At 38.5% G+C, this 23494-nt stretch overlaps 1 protein-coding gene across 3 annotated transcripts in view; it reads right to left on the minus strand.

Annotated features, from left to right (window-relative positions):
• map3k7 (mitogen-activated protein kinase kinase kinase 7) overlaps positions 1 to 20510 on the minus strand; it is a 29412-nt gene extending 8902 nt beyond the window's left edge. The window contains exons 1-14 of one of the 3 annotated variants that reach the window (XM_086189082.1): positions 20125 to 20509; positions 19628 to 19747; positions 19384 to 19494; positions 18620 to 18685; positions 18441 to 18486; positions 17304 to 17442; positions 15410 to 15538; positions 8542 to 8666; positions 8112 to 8242; positions 7161 to 7242; positions 6589 to 6719; positions 6303 to 6450; positions 4127 to 4207; positions 1201 to 1268 (exon numbers count right to left, since the gene is read on the minus strand). In XM_086189082.1, coding sequence (XP_086045208.1) covers positions 1201 to 1268; positions 4127 to 4207; positions 6303 to 6450; positions 6589 to 6719; positions 7161 to 7242; positions 8112 to 8242; positions 8542 to 8666; positions 15410 to 15538; positions 17304 to 17442; positions 18441 to 18486; positions 18620 to 18685; positions 19384 to 19494; positions 19628 to 19720 — 1350 coding nt within the window. In that variant the 5' untranslated portion in view covers positions 19721 to 19747; positions 20125 to 20509. Of the gene's footprint in view, positions 1 to 1200; positions 1269 to 4126; positions 4208 to 6302; positions 6451 to 6588; positions 6720 to 7160; positions 7243 to 8111; positions 8243 to 8541; positions 8667 to 15409; positions 15539 to 17303; positions 17443 to 18440; positions 18487 to 18619; positions 18686 to 19383; positions 19495 to 19627 lie in introns of all 3 variants that reach the window. The other 2 variants (XM_086189083.1, XM_086189084.1) reach the window with 2 other exon arrangements.
• Between the last annotated feature and the right edge of the window lie 2984 nt (positions 20511 to 23494).

The raw sequence follows: 23494 nt of genomic DNA on the forward strand, positions 1-23494 counted from the left end.
ACCGTTACAGCAACAAAGATTGTTCCGAGGTGACAACACGTAAACACAGAGAACATCAATATGTACAACACCAGAGGGCGAATAGTCCTGATGTAGAAATGAGATCACCAAGATGTGTGAATCAGGATTAAAGCCTTTTATCACGATTAATTGCGGAGCAATTGTTCTATCATCTGCAAATTTTGAGAAGTAGATTTCCAGTAGTTAAATTACCTAATAAAATAAATTATAAAGAATGACCACATTGGGACAAACACTTGCTTCTATATAATATATATAATATAGAATTTCAAAAAGAAAGTGATGTATTTGTGATTTACTGAACTAATTTGTATTTTAGGTTTGTTGTATCATTCATTAAGTAAAACAATACCAGAAAAACACTACGTAATGACAATAAATTAATTTCTTTTTGAGATCAAAATTCATTACATGAGAATTTTTTTTTAATTACTGGAGAATATATATATATATATATATATATATATATATATATATATATATATATATATATATATGTGTGTGTGTGTGTGTGTGTGTGTGTGTGTGTGTGTGTGTGTGTGTGTATATATATATCTCCTACAGCCATTAAGCCTCAGAGGCACATCCATCTGACTGATAACTCAAATGCAAAACTTCTCTTGCTGACTACAGTCGTTCAGAAATGTTTGGTTGGCTGTGGTGCTGAGGAATGAAGGCCACAGCATGTGGTTTTTAATGTGATGAAGCTCACCAGCAAATTAGCAGTCTAGCTGGTAAAATTATGCTAGCAATGCACTTTTCCCTTGTGGATGTTACTTTGCATGTTATGTTCAGCAGACCAAGCAACACAAGAAATTTGGTGATGAATGTGGATGGGGGAGACATTAAGTAAGCTAATGTGGGTTGTGAATAGGTAAGTATAAGGTTTTGTGTTTTGCTGCTGTCATATTCTGGTTGTTAAATTGGATTTATAACTTGCATAAGGGAAAGTCCTGTCATAACACCTGTTCTGGGAGTTTGGATTTTACGTTCAGTGTTGTTTATTGCGAACAGAACCAATACATATACACTACAAAAAGAGCGCTCACTAATTTGTCCAGTAATTTCAAGCAGAAATGAAAAACAGAGGTTGACAAGTTAAAAAAACAACATTCAAATGAATGGCCTATTTTGAAGTATTTGTTTAACACTTGATATTCAACACTGATTGTGGCTTACCTGGCTAGATTCTGTGCCAACCCCTGGCAGATCCTGTATAGACCGACGTCTTTGAGGCTCGCATGTGGCTGTGGACACAATGGAGATACAAGAACAGACACAATCAGACACAGAGGTGTTTGCAGGTTTTGATGGTGGGGGAACCATGTTTGCTTACTACTAGAGGGACATCCAACCCTACAATCACACAGGGACAACTACTTTGGTTTAACTCTCAATTCCTTAGTTTGATTTGACTGTCAACAAGGCTGTAATGTCACCACAGAGATGAAAACACCTGGCCCCACTGTAGCTATGGTACACCCCCCCCCACCCCCCCCCCCCACACACACACACACCACTGCAGACCAAACCAAACCAAGCCTATTCACAGTAACTGCTGAGCCTACCTACAGTGGGGCAAAAAAGTATTTGGCAGCCACCGATTCTGCAAGTTGTCCCACTTAAAAAGATGAGAGAGGTCTGTAATGTTTATCATTGTTACACTTCTTCTGTGAGAGACAGAATGTAAAAACAACAAACAAAAAAAAGGAAATCACATTGTATGATTTTCAAAGAATTTATTTGTATAATGGTGCAGAAAATAACAAACAAAGCAAACAAGCAAGAATTCTGGCCCTCACAGACCTGTTACTTCTTCATTAAGAAGCTCTTCTCTCCACTCGTTACCTGTATCGTCTATATAAAAGACACATGTCCACAGTCAGACTGCAACCTCTCCTAAATAACAAAGACCAAAGAGCTGTCTAAGGACATCAGGGACAAGATTGTACCCCTGCACAAGACTAAGACGAGCCAATCTACAATAGGAAAGCAGCTTGGAGAGAAGAGATCAACTGTTGGAGCAACTATTTGAAAATGGAATGAACACAAGATCACTGACAATCTCCCTCGACCTGGGGCTCCATGCAAGATCTCACCTTGTGGGGTACAAATGATCTTAAGAACGGTAAGTAAACGGCCAAGAACTACATGGGGGGAACTGAACATTATGCTTTGGGGCTGCTTTTCTCCAAAGGGGACAGGACAACTGATCAGAATTAAGGAAAGGATGAATGGGGCCGTGTATCGTGAGATTTTGGGCAAACACCTCCTTCCATCAGTGAGAACATTGAGGATGAAATGTGGCTGGATCTTCCAGCAGAACAATGGTACCAAACACACCACTCAGGCAACGAAGGAGTGGCTATGTAAAAAGCATTTCAAGGTTCTTGAGTGGCCCAGCCAGTCTCTGGACCTCAATCCAGTAGAGAATCTGTAGAGGGAGTTGAAAGTCCATGTTGCCCAGCGACAGCCCCAAAGCATCACAGCTCTTGAGAAGATCTGCATCGAAGAATGGGCCAAAATACCAGCAACAGTGTGTGCAAACCTAGTGAAGACCTATAAGAAACGTTTGACCTCTGTCACTGCCAACCAGGGTTACATTACAAAGAATTGAGGCGAATTTTTAATATTGATCAAACACTTATTTTCTGCACAATTATACATATAAATTCTTTGAAAATCATAGAATGTGATTTCCTAGATTTTTTTTTCATTCTGTCTGTCACAGTTGAAGAGTACCAATGATGAACATTACAGACCTCTCTCATCTTTTTAAGTGGGACAACTTGCAGAATCGGTGGCTGCCAAATACTTTTTTGCCCCACTGTATGTGAGCTGGTATGGGTTACGGTAAATTTGGGTTACAGGAAGGGATTTTCAGATTAAGCAAAGGAGCATTTCTACTCCCCCTGCACAAACAGTCTGCATCTTCCAACCCCCACTAGTAAGTGTTGCTTAAGTCAAAGAGTAACTGTGTTTAATAACTGTTATCTCAATATTGACCAAAATAAAAATCAACTGCATAATCAACCATCTTCATTTTATGGTAAATTTATAGAAGATGGGCCCCCATTAATGTTTACCTTTTTAAGAATAGCTGTTCAATTTTAAATCTTTATTGCAAGTTGAATTGGAAATGTATTTAACCATCACTCAAAAGATATAGTTAGACAAGGTACAATTACCAATCCTCAGATTTTAATACAGCTACATTGGACTCAAACTGATTCTTAGGGGATTGATGTGCAGGTGTGCACATGAAATGACAAGTGTCCTACCTTTAATGATTAGCTGACTCCCTTAGTCACTGGATTAAATTAGCCACCCATTCAACTTGTCTCTCAGGGCAAATAGAAGCCTTTTTTGACTTCCAGGGCTGTCCCCATTCCTTTCATCTACATCTCAGCATGTAATAATAGCTCTGACCCTCAGTGTGAAAGAAATTAATCAAAATGACAATTTTTTCAAAGTTAATGGATATAAAGAGAGCAACAAGGGGAAAATTAGCCATGCTTTCTCAATGTCCTCTATGCATGAAAGGCAAGGACAAGCTGAAATGCAGAGCACTGATTTACTTCCACTACTCATGATCTGCTGAAGCCATGCCAGAGACAGGACAGAGCACAGGGACATGTGTTATGAGTTTTATCTCATGTGCCAACCGATAGGGTTTCTTAAAATAAGATAACGATATTTTTTTATTCCCATGGGTGGAATAAAGTCTTAATCAACCCCTGAAGAAGACTTATTAGTTGGGACTACATTTTGAAAGTTGACAGTAATGGCAGATGAGATAGCTCTGATATTAATTCATGTTCTGGTTCTGTCCAAACAAAACAAAAACAACTCACAAAAGACAAAAAGGACACGAGGCAACTCTGAAGTGTGTTACTCCAGGATCAGTTCAATTCCAATCTAACATTCCCCCCCCAAAAAACTGACCCAAAAGAGAAGTTTGGATTGATGAAAGTTGCATTGATTCTGCAGCTGGTACCATTTGGAGTGACACACAGGAGAGGGCCCTGTCAGAACAGAGCAACCCCTAGGCCTCAACCAAGCCAGCTCTACCCAGTCACCAGGAAGCCCAGTGCTCCAGTGATACCTGTGACGATGATCTTGGGAACATCCAGAATGGTGCCGAATGATGCTGTTTTACGGTGGCCTCGTTTATAGTGGGTTTGTACTGCAAAAACACACACACACACACATATAGCTGCGTACACAACTAGCATGCAGACTACGACAGACAGGAGAACCCCAGCTGGACTGGAAATGTAGGCCGCACACATGCAGAGCGTACAGTTCACTACGTGCAAGGGCAGCATGCATCCCATCCGTTCCAGATGCTGTAATGGAGCGACACTTTGTTGACTGCCAGCAGCCATTGCAAAACAATTCATAGAACAGACAACGGGCAGGCAGTCTGCAGAATGCTACATGGACATAAATGTTTGGTGAGACGACATAAGGACATACGTGGTAATGCTTGAATATAAGGATACCGTTTATAAACTATAAAAGTTTAAAAAAAGGTGCCATGCTTACATCAAAGTCTAATAAATGTCCCATACAGGTGGGTTCGATGTATACTTTTGCAGCAAAGTGATACCATGGGCAAACGTAGACAATTATCAAAAGGCTTTCATGAGCTTCCTAACGTGTTTTTCATGATAACATGATAATATATTTAACCATTTTATTTTATTCCCTATAAGACAACTTTGAACAGCACTATTCAGCTTCAGAAATACATTTTTGGATTGCAGACCGATTTCGGCTTTGTTGCACAATACAGATAAAACAGTGATGACATAAGTTACTGTCTCACTCTCAGTGTAATCAGTAATATGGCTGCATTTATAAGACAAATCAATCTTCACCACAGAGTAATGAAATGTGGGCAGCCTAGGTAACACTTACCAGTTCAATTCTTTCTTTTTCTCTGTGCACTTTCGGGATAAGTGCCAGCTAAGTGGATTTTGTGAGCAATGCAAGTACACTGCCATAAATCACGTAGTTTGTAAACTTGACATTTTACTTTTACAAAATGATGACATTAAAATCTCAAATTAAAATTTAAGTTTACCACCATAAAACTGTCCATGGAAGACAAAATAAATGGCGAACATGCCATTGGGCATTTGTTCAAGATACCTTTTGTCTATGGTACCAAAAGTAGGGTTGGAAGATATAGAACAAAGAAAAAAAAAAAAAGAGGAAAATCAAAAATCAAAAAATCTTGTTTATTTATGAAGACAATTGGCAATTCTGTGTTTGTTGCAGCGGAGTGTTTAATTGACAAACAAGTTTGTAATCAATTGAAAGCTCAGTTAACAGATATCTGCAGCTAGAGGAAAAATTGCTTTCAATGAGTGGGCAGTTAGTGCAGGGTTCCTGGTTAAACATTGGAAATCCGCTCTGTATTAATACTACTTTTCACCACTGGCAGAACATCAAACTTCCAACATCTTGTGTTTAACCAGTACTGTGGCACTGAAGCAATTAGTAAACCTCAACATGATCTGCCAGCATGGCACAGTTCCATCAGTGTCTCACACTGGCCAATTATACTGAAATTCACTGCCAGCTCAAATATTTCTGCAGTGGTTAAACATGAGATAGACAGGAATTTGTTTGACCGCATTTAATGTCTAATCTAAGTTCTCAGTTTCAGTTATAGCTGGCCATACGCTGCAACAATCAGCTTGTCTTCCATTTTCCTTGTGGTCAATGGTTGATGGCACCGATCACTGAAAGTGCATTAAGCCAGATACTGTCCGAGAGTGTAGGCCCACATTTTCTGTAATGTCATGGTAATATTGTATGCCAACCAGACCTACTAACCTTGAGTTCCATGGTCTACATTTATAAAAAAGTATGTGCCTCTCCTATTATCAAACTATACGACTGTTATACATTTGAGTAGAAGTCAAACTATACCCGCAAAGGGGAAATAACTGAGAAACATGCTCATCTGATGGTCAAATGTGGTACCACTCTGGCCCCCATGTTGGATTCAAAAATTCAATCTAAAAAACTGAATCATTTTTTCCAAATCCTTTTCTTTTGAATTTTTAAAATTTTTTTTAAATGGATAATTGAGCTGATAAGCATTGTATAGACCTTCAGTGTCAGGAGAGAAATTCCTTGAGGACTCAGAAAGGGCAACTTTTACAAAATATTAAAATAAAAAAATTATTGATCCAAGCCAATGTGCCTGAACAAGTTCAATTTCTACTTTCCACGGATTTTTTTTGATGTGTCATGTCTGACATTACCTGCTGATGCAAACGGTATCTTGGGCTCCAGTTCTGACAGGTCAGCACTCATTCTTTTGCTGTCAGAGGATGCCAGGCACTGTGTTCGTGCAGGCAGACTCTCAAAACTGCCCCCTCTTGAAAGAGGCAGAGTCCTTAATGGATCTCCCTGAAAGAGAAAAATTAATACAATTTTTATAAGACAAGGATGGTTTAAATAAAGTTTTCATCCATCACTTCATCCATAGCCATTACTATAAACAACATTTCAATAGTTTTAATCAAAAGGAAGACAAAAAAAGTTTGCCTTTGGCTTGAAGTGAGGCGCAAACTGGGGCGTAATCTTGATAGTGTCGTTGCTCCCTTGAGAATCACTGTGCTCAATGTTTGCGTCACTCTTGTTGCTTGTGCTGGTGCCAGTGTAGTCCACATATGAACCTGTTATTCCCCAAAACATCAATCATGACATGTATTTTAGAATTCCTATTTCATTCAAGAGTCTTTGATAACCCTCAGTTTTAACTTGATTTTACAAGCTTGGGACATTACAAGTTAAAGCACATCATTACACATCAGTGGTTTGTGCTATTGCTCAATAAAAAAGTCAAATCTTAAGGGGGCTTGTTATAGTTAGCCTGGTAAATTTTGTTTTTTTCCCTGAAATAATCCTGTTTTTTTGTGTGCAAACAGAAATAATTTATGCTTTGTAAAGAAAAGTAGTATGTAAAACTAAAATGTTATGTTAAAAAAAAATCCTTGCACTGTTTAACAACGCTTGGGAAATACTTTAGAAAATTACATTTTCATAGGGCTAATAATATTGTCCTTATCTGTATACTTTAATTATCAATTCTTAACATTTTAGGGAGACTCTTGTACCTGTACTAGTTGCAGAGTTGCTCTGTCCTTCATCTGAATACTGGTATGGATATTGCAGGGGTTCATCAGATCCTGGGAAGTACTGAAAACAAAAGTCAGAGGAAAATAAATGTACAATCAAATTTAAAGTGGACCTATCACATAATTTCCACCCGACTTTCATTATAGGTCCAGTTTCTATTATCTTATCTGGCCCTTACTGCAGCTCTTTACCTCATCTTGTCTTTGAAAAAAATCTTTTAGCTCTTGTCCCTATAAGCACCCCCTTCCTTTCAGCCTACTTTTTTCTGTTTGGCCAACCGTCAGGAGGACCACTAAGGGGCAGCAACCCAGTAGTTCTTGGGCACGCTGAATCTAGACCAGATGATGGTATTATAACATCTGTGGTAAACTTTTCCAAAAGTAGCAGTTTGAAGCTTTGCGCCATATGTTACAACATTAACAGCACACACTATGTCTCTGGACAGAACTTCATCACAACTAGTCTGATATGCTTGCAATCAGTGTGGAAGAGGTCAAGGTATTCCAAGAGCTTGTTTGGTAAATAGAACCCAAGTGTGATATGCCATCAAGAACTACCGTAACTGAGTGCTCTGAAAAATACAACACATAGAAGGATGTGGTAGGGCAGCCAAGCAAGCTCTGATCACAACTATGGTAGTTCTTGATGGCATATCACACTTGGGTTCTAGGTACCAAACAAGCTCTTGGAATACCTTGACCTTTTCCACACTGATATGCTTGCAATCAATGTAGAAGATATATATATATCTTTTTTTAATCAACTCTGATCATAAGCTTTCATCTCCAGAAGGAAATGACTTGCTCTCTTTCTATAAGCAGCACTTCACTTTACATTCTACTCTCAGTGTGTCAGGATTACTAATTGATTCACTTCAAATGGAAAAAAAAGCCTTTTAGGTTAGTGAGCAATGTGTAAAGAAAGATTACCCTCATAAGGTGAGTCATGATCTTCACAATCTCCTCCATGGAAGGCCGCTGAGTGGGGTCTTTCGACCAACAGCGAGTCATCAGGCTCTCAATGGGCTTGGGTAAATTTTTGATTAAAGGTGGTCTTGTGCCTAAACAAAAACAAAAAAAACAAAAAAACAGCTAATGTAAGTAATTGTTAATATAAAGTAAAAAAAATAAAAATAAATGTAAGCTTTGGCATCACACCTGGCAAGCAAAGACATAATGCAAATTTATGCGAATCCACAATCCTGTCTCCTGCTGCTTGAATCTGGAATGACTCAGTCAGGAGATGTAATAAAAATATGAAATATATATTGCAATCAATTGGTGTTATCTTCCATCCATTTCTATATTAAAATAAACTGCAGGGAATACTACACAGGTGGGCATTTCCCTTTTGACTCACCATTGTGCACAGCCCACATAATGCGGAAAGCTGGTCCTCCAATTTCATCAAAGGGCTTCCTGCGTGTGATCACCTCCCAGAGAATGATCCCCCAGCTGAACACATCACACTTCTCGCTGTAATTGCTGCCTGGAAGTACAGAGGAACCAACTGCAACAATTAGTCATTTTCAAACAGAGAAAAAAGGCTCCGTAGAACTCTCTGTTGCACATTTGAAATTAGGGCAAACATGATGCCAATGAAACCACCCGAGCCTTTATCTCATATTTGCTTTCAGAGGAAGAGGAACATTAAAATAAGGGAGCAATTTTATAGACTAACAGCCCCTGTGTTCCTTAATAACAGACACTATTATTGGAGAATTAAAGTGCACATCACACACATACTTTAAAGTTGCTGTACTGAGATGCTCTGTTCAAATTTCATACCAATTTTAATTAGTTGTAAAGAGTTCACTGGAAGGGCAAATGTGAGAAGTTTAATTACATATGTCTTGTAACTTCCCTCCAAAAACAAGATAATGACTAAAGCTTAATTCATCTATCCCCATGGCCGAGAACATGTCTCATCATGCAGAAATTAATTCAGCTCTTGGTTGAGTGGGAACATAAACACTGTGATCTCATGAGGGAAATAAACATACCATCTATATTCCCTTCATATTACAAATATCCTTGGACGTGTTAACCCTAACATCAAGCTAGAGAGTAAGGCAACCGAGGATGAGTCAAATATTAATCCTTCAGTGTTTGAGGTCTATGTTACGACTAAGGTAAAAGGTGATGAGGCATGCCCGTTGTAAAAATCTTCTAACTGATTTGATATTTAAAAAAAGGCCTGGCACCAGTAAACCTAATTTTACAACTAGTTTTCAAACTTCACTTTATAGTAGACTGGTGGAAGCTCCTACAGAGGCTTAAACTCTAAGCTACTAAAGACAGCTATCAGAAATCCCCTGCGAGTGACACATCTCTGTCCTCTGTTAAGCTAACTGAGTGGCAGTAAAGCAGAGAGGACCATTTGTAGTCCACGTATCAGCAGACACAGACATGAAGGAGCAGTCTCTTTGAAAGCTATTCTGCTGCCTTTTCAATTATTTAATACAGCAAAATTCCAGCTCAGCCATTGTCTTTAGAATTAGAGTATCGGGAATTTGTCAGCTATCATATAGTATATACATAGTTATAGAACTGTGGCAGTGTCGAGCGGAAGCAAACATGTTGATTAATAGACTTTGTGTCACTCTCTATTTATTATTTTTCCCTTTGTCTTACAGCATGTACAGCAAATAAAATTGAGATAAATTGGATGTAATTGACATTGCATTATTGGGAATTCAGCTGTATTAAAATAAATAACATTTTGCAGCTCACATCACAGCTGATCTCAAATACAAAATGTCACGGCACTGACACTCTGTTTTAGTTCATTGTGAGACTCTGCATTGTCTTGTCTAGTTTTCCTCCTTCAGATCACATTCACTGTCTAGCAAGCAAACGAGTGCGTTGCGCAGCTAACTTACCCGCTCCTTATTTTCCATATTATGTTGCTGCTTTGGCTCAGTCATGAAAAGGTTCACAGTGTGTGACTGGCTGTGAATCCTTTATAACTGAGCCAAAGCAGCTCATTTGATATTTTTTAAAATTTATTTTCATGACTTTGCACATGGTAGATTCTCACGGAGGGTATCAAAACTATGAATGAAAACATATGGAATTATGTAGTAAACAAAAAAGTGTGAAATAACTCAAAACATGTTTTATATTTAGATTCTTCAAAATAGCCACCCTTTTCTTTGATTATTGCTTTGCACACTCTTGGCATTCTCTCGATGAGCTTCATTAGGTTGTCACCTGAAATGGTTTTCCAACAGTCTTGAAGGACTTTCCCAATGATGCTGAGCACTAGTTGGCCCTTCTGCCTTCACTCTGATGTCCATCTCATCCTAAACCGTCTGCACTGGGTTTAGGTCAGGTGACTGTGGACACCAGGTCATCTGACGCAGCACTTCCTCACTCTTCTTCTTGGTCAAATAGCCCTAACACATTCTGGAGGTGTGTTTGGGGTCATTGTCCTGTTGAAAAATAAATGATAGTCCAACTAAACGCAAACCGGATGGGATGGTATGAGGCTGATGGATGCTGTGGTAGCCTTACTGGTTCCTTCAATTTTGAATAAATCCCCACGTGTCACCAGCAAAGCACCCCAACACCATCACACCTCCTCCTCCATGCTTCACGGTGGGAACCATGCATGTAGAGACCATCCGTTCACCATTTCTGCGTCACAAAAAGACACAGCGGGTTCAACTAAAGATCTCAAATTTGGACTCATCAAACCAAAGCACACTTTCTACTGGACTACTGTCCATTCCTTGTGTTTCTTGGCCCAAACAGATCTCTTCTGCTTGTTGCTTTTCCTTAGTAGTGGTTTCTTAGTAGCTATTCAACCATAAAGGCCTGATTGGCACAGTCTCTTCTGAACAGTTGATGTAAAGATGTGTCTGCTACTAGAACTCTGTGTGGCATTTATCTGGTCTCTAATCTGAGGTGCTGTTAACTTGCGATTTTGGCTGGTGACTCGGATTAACTTTTTCTCAGCGGCAGAGGTGACTCTTGGTCTTCCTTTCTGGGGTGGTCCTCCTGTGAGCCAGTTTCACCATAGTACTTAATGGTTTTTGCAACTTCACTTGAGGACGCATTCAAAAATTTTGCAATTTTTCAGACGGACTGACTCAGTTCTTTAAGTACCATAATGATGGACTGTCTTTTCTCTTTACTTAGCTGACTGTTTTTTGCCATAATATGAATTCTAACATTTGTCAAATAGGGCTGCCAGCTGCGTAGTAACCTGACTTCTGCACAACACAACTAATAGTCCCAACCCCATTAAGAAGGCAAGAAATTCCACAAATGAACTCCAACAGCACATCTGTTAAGTGAAAACCATTTCATGTAACTACATCACGAAGCTCACTGAGAGAAGGCCCAGGGTTTGCAGTGCTGTCAACAAAGCAAAGGGTGGCTACTTTGAGGAATCTAAAATATAAAACATATTAAGCGTTATTTTAAATTTTTCCACAACAATCTACCTTATGCCATAAATCTTGCATCATATATTTGATGACTTCAGTAATATATACAATGGGGGAAATAAGTATTGAACGCATGAACTTTTTTGTCATTACATTTATTTCCAAAGATGCAATTCATGTGACATTTCTTCCAGACACTGGTATTAACTCAAATAATCAACACATGAAAAGAAATCACAACATTCAAATCCATAAATAATGATTATGTGGAATTATGTGCAATAACACAGGAAAAAAGTATTGAACACACCATGGGAAAGCTGTATAGTTTGGCAAGGAAAGGCACCATACCATCTCAAATCTGAAAGTAATTAGTCTTTGTACTTCCTATAAGTGCAAACCAACATCAGCTGGGTTAGTGCTAATTGATGGCCCTATAAACAGGTTGTTTTTTCACCAAGTAGTCAAACAAGACACATCTCATGATGGGTAAAAGCAAGGAGCTCTCTCAAGACCTTCGCAACCTGATTGTTGCTCAGCATCAGAATGGAACTGATTACAGACTTATCTCAAAGCATCTGAGTATTCCAGTAAGCACCGTTGGGGCTATTATCCACAAGTGGAAGAAGCATCACCTTATCATCAACAGGCCACGCACAGGAGCTCCTCGCAAGATTTCTGACCAGGGGGTCAGAAAGATGGTCAGAAGAGTTCTCAAAGAGCCAAGGACCACCCGGAAAGCGCTCCAGAAAGACATGGAGGCAGCAGGTACAAGTGTTACAGAGAAAACGATAGGCAATGCACTCCACCGCCATGGCCTCTATGGACGCTCAGCCCGCAAGACTCCATTCCTCAAAAAAAGGCATGTTGAAGCTCATTTAAAGTTTGCTAAACAGCATCTGGATAAGCCTGTGGAATACTGGGAGAATGTTGTCTGGTCAGACGAGACCAAAATTGAACTTTTTGGCTGTCATACTACACACCATGTTTGGAGGAGAAATGGCACTGCACATCACCCAAATAACACTATACCAACAGTGAAGTTTGGTGGTGGAAACACCATGGCATGGGGTTGTTTCTCATCTCGTGGTACTGGCAGACTTCATGTAATTGAAGGAGCAATGAATGGAAACATCTATCGGCAAATTCTTGAGATGAACCTGCTGCCATCCACCAGGATGATGAAGATGAGACGTGGCTGGACCTTTCAACAGGACAACGATCCGAAGCACATGGCAAAGTTGACTCTCGAATGGTTTAAAAATAAGAAAATCAATGTGTTAGAATGGCCCAGTCAATCACCTGACTTAAATCCGATTGAACATTTGTGGAAAGAACTAAAGAAAAAGGTTCACCAGAGGGCACCAAAGAATATTCAAGATTTAAAGACAATCTGTGTGGAGGAATGGACAAAAATCACACCTGAGCAGTGTGGGCGATTAGTTAATACATACAAGAAGCGTCTGGAAGCTGTCATTGCAAACAAAGGCTTCTCCACAAAGTATTAAACGAGTCTCAGATAGTGTGTTTAATACTTTTTTCCTGTGTTATTGCACTAAATTCCACATAATCATTATTTATGGATTTGAATGTTGTGATTTCTTTTCATGTGTGGATTATTTGAGTTAATACCAGTGTCTGGCAGAAATGTCACATGAATTGCATCTTTGGAAATAAATGTAATGACAAAAAAGTTAATGCATTCAATACTTATTTCCCCCATTGTATATACACACACACACACACATATATACACACACATACATATATATATACACACATATATACACATACATACACACATACATACACACATATACACATACAGACACACATATACACACACACATATATATATACATACATATACACATATATACAAGCATACATACATATACACATATATACAAGCATACATACATATACACATATATACATGCATACATACATATACACATATATACATGCATACATACATATACACATATATACATGCATACATACATATAAACACACACATACACAGTCAAATGTTTGGACACAAATTCAATGTTTTTTTTCTTTATTTCACTACTTTCTACATTGTAGATACATACTCAAGACATGAAATATATCATCAAGATATATGGAATTATGTAGCAAAGTTTTTTTTTAATAACTCAATATATTTTAGATTTTAGATTCCTCAAAGTAGCCACCCTAGCAGCCTCCCTACATCAGTCGGGAGGGACTGAGGTCAGTCAGTCTGAAAAATTGCAAAAACTTTTAATGTGTCTCCAAGCGGAATTGCAAAAACCATCAAGCACGATGGTGAAACTGGCTCACAGGAGGACCACCCCAGAAAGGAAGACCAAGAGTCACCTCTGCTGCTGAGAAAAAGTTCATGCAAGTCACAAGCCTCAGAAATTGCAAGTTAACAGCACCTCAGATTAGAGACCAGATAAATGCCACACAGAGTTCTAGTAGCAGACACATCTTTACATCAACTGTTCAGAAGAGACTGTGCCAATCAAGCCTTTATGGTCGAATAGCTACTAAGAAACCACTACTAAGGAAAAGCAACAAGCAGAAGAGATTTGTTTGAGCCAAGAAACACAAGGAATGGACATTAGTCCAGTAGAAAGTGTGCTTTGGTCTGATGAGTCCAAATTTGAGATCTTTAGTTCCACTCGCCGTGTCTTTGTGCTACACAAAAATTGTGAACAGATGGTCCCTACATGTGAGGTGTGATGGTGTTGGGGTGCTTTGCTGGTGACACGTGGGGATTTATTCAAAACTGAAGGCACACTAAACCAGCATGTCTACTAGAGTATCCTGCAAGGACATGCCATCCCATCCGGTGTTCGTTTAGTTGGACCATCATTTATTTTTCAATGGGACCATGACCCAAAACACACCTCTAGAATGTGTAAGGGATGGATGTGCTGAGTCAGATGACCTGGCCTCCACAGCCATATGACCTAAACCCAATGCAGACGGTTTAGGATGAGACGAACCAACAGAGTGAAGGCAGTAGGGCAAACAAGTGCTCAGCATCTCTGGGAAGTCCTTCAAGATTGTTGGAAAACGATTTCAGGTGACTACCTAATGAAGCTCATCGAGAGAATACCAAGAGTGTGAAAGGAGAGCAAAGCAAAGGGTGGCTATTTTTTAGAATCTGAAATATAAAACATGTTTTGAGTTAATTCGCACTTTTTTGTTTATTACATAATTGCATACGTGTTCATAGTTTTGATGCCTTCAGTGAGAATCTACCATGTAAATAATCATAACAATTAACAAAAAACACTAAATGAGAATGTGGGTCCAAACTTTTGCCTGGTAACTGCCTTTGTCTGGTCTTAAAAACTACATCTTCCATATGTGTTTACAGTGAACTGGTGGTAATAAGTCACTGCACAACCAGAAGGTGGCATTAATGCTCCACAAACATACATACTTACATACTTTCTGCAACAGAATCCAAAGTTAATATTTCCTTCTTCTACACCAAGTGTCCTGGTGTCACTTTTCTTTACATAAAATGTTAAAACCTGAATGGGAGTAAAGTCTTAAGAAGCTTTGCAGCTAGACAGGGCTGCCAACCACTAACCATAACAAATCACTGATCTCATCATTTATACTGGCTAATGTCAACTACTGGATCAGCAAAATGGCACAGTTGAGATACACCTCATTGCAGCGCCAGTATCTATAAGGGTGTGTGTACGTGCGTGCACTAATTGCTCTTTTAATGCCTTGTAATGTGTGAAGATAATAATACAGTGCCATCACTGACTGGAGACCAGAGTTAAAAAATGTCACTTTTTGAAGTTTTTGGATTAACACCTGCACTTGCCTTCAAATACCTCTGGGGCCATCCATGCTGCACTTCCTTTGTTGTTGGTCATGTGGGTCTGAATGTCGCATGCTGTTCCAAAGTCACATATCTTGAGTACAGTGCCACCAGCCACAAGTAACAGACTGCAACAGAGGAAGCAACCCATTAGAAACAAATTCACATGGACACAAACTGAGCAGGTTAATATTCATGAAATTTGATGGAAGGTTGGATCACGGACTGAGGATAAACCTATTTCCAAGATCCATTTTTTAACAATTATTATTGTTTTCTTTCATACCGTGAAGGAGGGAAAGTTTTGGTATTGGTCTAGGCATAGATCTGCACTTCAGAGTCAGCATCAGCCAAGCAGTCCAGTTGCAGTTTACATCTGTGTTTTTCAGACTCATGAAGCATCATGGATGTTGTTAGGCCTATTTTAGGGGAGCATGATCCCAGACACTTGGATCAAGGCTGCTTCATTGGGTGGGTGCTCCCTGCCTCCTGCCACAACCTAAGGGACCAGTGAAATGCCTAATATACTTTGTATATGCACTTGTTTTATTTCTGTCTGTTTTCTTTTTTTTGTTAATTGCAAATACTCCAACCATTTGCTACTTCAATAAAAAAAGTGATTTATTTATTACTGTTGTTAATATTTGTTTGCTTAGGCAATATAAACTGTGCCGCTGCCAGCAAAGCTCATTAAATTGATATTGAATTGAAAATGAAATTGAGACAGAAAGAGAGGCCGACATTTGAAATGTATTGTCATAGAAAATGATAAAGTGAGCATAGACTAAGGAAACTCCTCCAACAGTAAAGACATGACAACACTTTGTCAATGCCTGACATACTTATTTTAATTGACTCAACAAAAATTCTCCATGAAAAATACCAGATAATAATTCCAAAGACTCCTGCCTGCGGCTTTCTATTCACAAGTGTCTTGTAAACAACTTCTCGGGACTGAGCAGCATGTCCAATTTTACAATTTGGAGGCAGACAAAGGTGCAATTTGCATCATTGAAAACATGGCAGAGGGTAGTGACAGCGATTTGACTTAAAAGATGAGTAGACTAGGATTTGTAAAGGGAAACTCATTCAAGGTTAAGTGTACACAGGGTGTTATAAATTTGAAATATTTTTCGTCAGTCATTTCATCATTTGCCCACTTGCCATTTAAGAATCCCAACACTTAAATCAAGCCCCTCTATTTTTTTCATTCATGGCACACATGGTTTGTACTGATTAAAGATGGGAATGCACTTAACCCAATCTTTTCGTTTTAAATCAACACACCCATGACAGAAACTATCAATAACATTCTTCAACTTTTCAAAGGATAGGGCCCCAACTACTGCAGTTACATACATGTTAATGGAGCACACACTTTCAAAGGCAGTTCCTTTTCTGTGATGGTAGGTCATAGTTGTGTTTGTGAAGTGCCACAATTGACAAAGCCCTTATCTGTGCAGAAATCATACTTAGTCAAATCCAAACTGAGGGCAACAAAAATAGGAACAATCAAAAGATCCCAATAGTATAAATCCACTTTATTTTAGGATGCACATTATAGTATTTTTAAATGCAGTCTTTATTTTACCTGAGTAATAAGAAAAACATTTTCTACTAAAGTACTAAAGCTATTTCTTTAATCATTTGTATAACAGAATGTTACTTTCTTTGATTTTGTTGGTGTAAATATATTCATTCACACCTCACATCCATTACACGAAATTTTCTATTTATTGAAGCGTCAGTCAGAGGCAAGCAATCATTCCATTCTGAGTACGTAAGTTTTCAAATAGCACTTCACTGTTATAAATGATTTAAAGGTACTGAAAAGAAATCCTGTTGGCATAGTGAAAAGGGACAGAAAAGAGTGTGAGGTACAGAGGAGCATACTTAGGTGGCTTCAGGTCCCTGTGAATGAGAGCCTTTGGTTTCATGCCATGGAGGTAGGCCACACCCTGGGAACACTGTAAACACCAGCTCATGGCATGGGAGGCAGTGTAAAAGGGGAGGGGTTCAGCACCATGCAGCACTGTGAACAAGAGAGCCCAGTCACAACCACTGACATTAAACCACCAGGGCTTTATGACGCTGTCTTACAAACAAAGACACCCACTGATCTATATACTTGCTCGCTCCTTTACAAGTTAATTCTGACAAGAAAAGCTGAGAATGCACCATTCAAAGTAAGTCTGCACCTCTGAATTGAATAACACACACTGCATTTCTTTCTTTCTGCAATTCTAACTGTTAGAAATTCTGAATCTAGCAAGCAAATGATTGTGATATGACTGAAGTACCATCGAAACTCTATCCTTATTAAACTAAAATTCATTGAAAATGCTAATAAAACTAGGGGAGTTTGAAGTGTCATTCATTGCCATTGAAATCGATGCACAAATCAGTATTCAATGGTGTCGTTTTTTCTTTTTCTTCATTAGGCTACATCAATCAATCCCAACTTTCATGATGCAAACATGAATTGTAAGTCACAGTTGTCATCTGAAGTCACCAGCAAAGTAAAATAAAGCACTGAACCTCCTGTTGACAAGTAACTGCTCCATAGCCAGGCTTTCAAAAACACTACACAGGCAGGATGTCAAAAAAATTAAGCTCTGGAATAACTTCCAAATTTATAGGGCTGACCTCAAACATATACATTTGCTAAAACAAAGCAGGCATATCATAAGTCCACTATATGTTTTGGAAAAACACTTAAAAACTGTGACTTGCTAGAATCTTCTGTCATTCATCAGACTTTGCATTATATAATGAAAAACAGGTATACGAGTGGAATATTCTATAGAAAACCTATGTAAGCACCTTCATCAAAACAGTGTCTACATTAAAATGAGGCAAATCACTGGTTTACTGCATCCACGTAAACAAAGTGAGTGTGCAAAGGAATTGGACAAATAACTGAACATGCAAATGGTGGCAGAGTCAACTAAGGGGAACAAATGCAAAGTGGACAAAATTCAGTTTTGGTCAGACAAAAGTGTACTTCTCTAGTAACACATATAGACTCACCATTGTACAGTGACCCGCCTTCTGCATATTCCATGACAAGGCAGACCTAAAGGAAGAGAGAAAATCATCAGGAATTAAGATGCGACCAGCCACCAAATAGGGAATGTGTATATACAATATCCATATTAAAGGAATACTTGGTGAGCCTATCTACATGTCTAACATTGTAATTAACTTACTGGGTTATTGCAGGAGCCATACAACTTCACAATGTTGGGGTGATTAACACGTGAAAGCTGACGGAGCTACAGACATAGAGAGGTATAACACAATATTCCATTAATGATGTTAAACAACTAATGCTTAGTTCAGACTGCATGATTTTAGTCATGACTTTTTAACTTGCTGACAGAACTTTCTTTGAGGGGGTTCAAGTGCTCTCAGTGTCAAGCAGGAAATTTGGATAAGTCAGTTACCAGGTGCAGTCACATGAGCCATTGGGAATGCAGGACATGGCATGTCAGCATGAGGAGTTGTCAGTAGTCACAGAACTACTCTTTTTATATGTGCATCTGCAAAATTGACCAATGTTGTTGCACCCACAGAACAGCTTTTCCAAATAGTGAAAACTTTGGTGACTAGACTATGAAGACACATGCACCAATAACAACATCCAAATCCCTTCATTACTGATGTTCCTTCATTTCTCAGGACCATTCATTTTCGGAACAAACATTGCTGTCTCGTGTATGGTTTTGTATTATTTGTCTTGCCACTCCTTGTGTGTTTTCATCATAAAATGTACAATTCCTGACAGAAAGACAGAGGAGGACAACACAACAGGGAACTGACACCCTAACCCACGTAACTATACAAACATTTGAAAATAAATTTATTATTGAATTAATTATTTTATAACAATGCTGCAATAAATTGAAAGGTAATTCTCTGAATATGCCAACAGCACATGTACAATTCCGTGAGGGAGATGACATGGCAATACCTCAACAATAAAGGCTTTCCGTTCTGATTCACTCTCAATAGTTTTGATTGCAACATCTTTGCCTTTCCACTTGGCTTTGCAAACCACTCCAAAAGCTCCTCTCCCCACCACCTGAAAAATGACAGTTTGTACAAGGTGTGAGTTTCTGAAATTGTTTTAAACATTTATTGATGGCATTCACAGATACTTTTGGCACCTACTTTCAGAGAATATAATTATACTACAAAATACAAAAAAAACCTACCTCCTCAACCTCAATGTCCTCATAGTTGATTTCTTCGAATGGATATCCAGGAGGTGTTTCAAGCATATCGGCGGACGGTAACGTTAGAGACATTACTAACTAACGTCAACCAGCAAGTTACTGAAGGAAAACATCCAAATTACAGCCAAAGGCAGAAAATTGTTAAATTCAGCAAACGAAGGCCCAGGCGATATTTACAATACCAAAATAACATAATTGTCAGTGGGTAACGTCAAGTTAGCCATACAAAGTGAAATATAATAAACCATAACTTAGATTGGATACACAAGAAACGACAAGTTGGGGTGACGTTAGTCTAACATAATGTCAAGCAGTTAAATAGGATAACATTTAGCCTTCAGTGGGCTGCGACGGTGCAGTTAACTGACTGGCTAATCTTGTAGCATTATTAGCTTGACTTACTGTAGCTGCCATAAAACTGGCATACAAAGTCAAGAGAGATCAAATACATCATGTAGAACACGCAATGAACTTACAGCATCACTGTACTTCAGTGTTGGCACCAAATTAACATTATCCAGTCACAGCCGAATACAAAAACAAACTATCCAAGGCCTAAAGCATATTAGCAAGCTCGTCTTATTTAGCTGACTAGCCTGGATGCTAACGCTATCTACCGGGGACTTGTTAGCTTCAACAATTTAACCATTCGCAGTTGGCTTGACACCAGCGCCGGGACTCTGGACGTGGGCGTTCTTTATTATTCATCTACGAAAAATGTAAAAATAACGTCCATTATCAAAAACCGATCTTCCGCCTTCCACTTCACAGCCAGGCATAACTTTCTCATAACTTGTCTAGCAAGCTAGCTAATAGTATTTTATTCTTCGCATAAGCAGCTCCAGCAGGAAGTGTGTGCGCACTGCAATTTCGTCCCCAGCTTGCTAAATACTAGTTCTCATCCTATCATTTACAGACGACTTTTACCAATGTTAAGGCAGGCATATGTTTTCCTTTGGTCATTGTAACCGTAGAAGTTTTTCAAATTCATCAATAGATCAATAAATAGAAAAATGCTGTTTTTAAATTGAAACAACAACAACAAAAAAACCCAATTAATTTGTCATTTTCAACCCAATTGTGAAAGATGACATTCTCTAGTTCCAGCCTGTCAGATGACAGGTCTCATTTTAAGAACAGAATATTTTTTTGTTTATGGTCTGTCACAGAAGTCACCTTGGTAGGTTTTTTTTGGATGTTTCTTTCCTCCATTTGTTGAAAGCTGATTGTTGGAATAATTTAAGATTAAAAATAATTAGTGGTTATAGACAATAATTTTACTCACAATGCAAACTAAATGATCACAACACGATCCCACTACACTTTATGTATAAGGCAATAAATGGGACAGGGACACATATCAATCCAACAACAATATTAAAAACCACAGTGACACAAAATGCCAGGTGTGATTGTCATTGCTGTTACCATGGTGTCACTGTTTATATAAATGTAGTAGTGGTAAATTCTCGTCTTCACTTTTCTTTGTTTCTTCCAATTATTTAAGTTTACTCACTTGTGTCTATGCAGCTGTCAGACAGACTCAGAAATGCAAAGGACAATTACTGTATATTGGAGTGAGAGTTCATGCCTTTTTTATAAACAGTAGTTGTTTGGCTCACATTTCACAAATCAGTGTTAATCTGAAAAGGACTTCCTTCAAAGTAGACTTCATTTCTTGAAAAAGTATTGTAGGCTTCCTAAAATTGAATCTTGATTCTAAACCTGATTCTTGGAACCATAGATTTGTTTATTAAGTGTCACAGACTGCAATGGCTGTTTGAAGGAAGATTTCCTGAAATCATCGAATGACACATGAACTTTACACATGATGTGGCCTAATACATACTTAAAAAAATACATAGATAATGCAGCACTTACCATTCAGTCTTTTAAAATCACAACTTCAAATGATATTTCCTTCAAGAAAAAAACAAGGGAAATGAGCTTTTCCTCAAAAATGATTTTTTTTCAATCCACTGTACATATTTTTTTTTAAAGTTGATTACTCATAGTTCTTCCAACAGCTTTTTCAACATCATTGAATATTAACCTTTCAGTGTAATGTATATAATAGAAAATACTTTAAAGCTCTATCCCAATAATTGCCAAAAATCCAAAAGTGTTTAAATATTATACGTAACCGTGTGCAAATTGGATACAAAACCAACACAAGATGAAATGAGTGAGAAAGATAAAACAGAAACATTGTGCAACAACAAATTTTATGCCTTTCAAGATTCTCAAATTCCTAAGATGGCTAATTTTGACCAACTATCCAACACTTATCAGTAAATGACAGATGAAAAAAGTGTTCATGGACAAGTTTAGAATACACAATATAGACAAATAAGCAAAAATGTAATCATTCTTTTCCAACTGAACACTCACTAGCTTTTAAAATATATCAAATGGGACTAAATCATGTTGTGCTAAAGGGTTTGAAGGCCAAATTCTCTTTTCTTCTCTTCTTCTGGCTTACAAAACAGGGACAAGAACACCTCCTGCCTACCAGGAATCCCTCATCCAGGTCTACATTCCCTCCCACCCACTATGTTCTGCCTGTGAGAGACGGCTGGTGCTCCCAGCCCAGCGTTGCTCTAAATTTCTAGCCAGACTTTTCTCCTGTTTTTTCCAAATGGTGGATTGAACTACCCAACTCCATATAATCCACATAGCTCCTTTCTACTTTTAAGAGACATTTGAAGACTCAACTGTTCAGGGAAAACCTAGGCACTAAAATTTGACCCTTCTCTTCTTTGTCCTCAGGGGGAGAATGAGTAAGACCAAGCTCTCAGTGACTGCTAGTACTTAGCACTGACAGTGTTGAATATTGAATGTGTTGAATGTTGAATTATTGGTTATGGTCAATTGCGGTTACATTTTATTATGAACAACAACAACAACAACAAAAAACTGACACTGCTTCTGCCACTAAATGGCAGCACCTACAGTCAATCAAATTTGAAGCACTATGTCATACTTAATAAGGTTTTCCCTCCAGCCTAAATTCTTGCTTGTGTTGTATGTCGATCTGGGCAAAAGCATCTTTGAAATTAAATTGTAGAATTGTAGAATTTAATATTACAGCACGAGCTAATATGTGTTGAGATATTCCATCAACAACAGCAGATGTAACTTAACCTCCATGCAAGTTCAATTTTGGTCATGACAACAAGCCCAAATCTTAGTTTTAGTGGAGTTTATTTGTAAATGAAATGAGATTCACTAAGAAAATGTCATTTTTATCATATTTGTTCAACTTACAGGTCCTCTAACACACATGACATTTATCCAGGTTACATAAGTAGGAAAGTTCACAATAAACTGTAATTCTTTCATCAAAGAAGAAAAAACATTTAGTTAGCCGGCAAACTTTATTCTGTGTCTTAAACTTATATTTAGTTTTTCAATGAATGCAAAAAATTGAATTTCAACATTAATGTGATGTGGGTGGCACGGGGGTGCAGTGGTTAGCACTGTCGCCTCACAGCAAGAAGGTTCTAGGTTCAAGTCCCAGCTTGAGCAAGGGATCTTTCTGTGTGGTAAAATGGTAAATGGACTCAATTTTATATAGCGCTTTTCTACCTTAGCGGCACTCAAAGCGCTTTACAGTGTCATCTCATTACCCATTCACACACACACTGATGGTGGAGGCTGCCATGCAAGGCGCCAACCTACTCATCAGGAGCAATTATGGGTTCAGTATCTTGCTCAAGGACACTTCGACATGGTCACCGGGGTCGAGGATCGAACCAGCGAACCTTTGGTTGCTGGACGGCCACTCTACCCCTGAGCCATGCCGCCCACATGGAGTGGGCCATGCCGCCCACGTGGAGTTTGCAT

The sequence above is a fragment of the Aulostomus chinensis genome, chromosome 20 (assembly GCF_037954235.1).
Source record: "Aulostomus chinensis isolate RoL2024-O1b breed Wild chromosome 20, RoL_Achi_v1.0, whole genome shotgun sequence".
Classification (NCBI taxonomy): domain Eukaryota; kingdom Metazoa; phylum Chordata; class Actinopteri; order Syngnathiformes; family Aulostomidae; genus Aulostomus; species Aulostomus chinensis.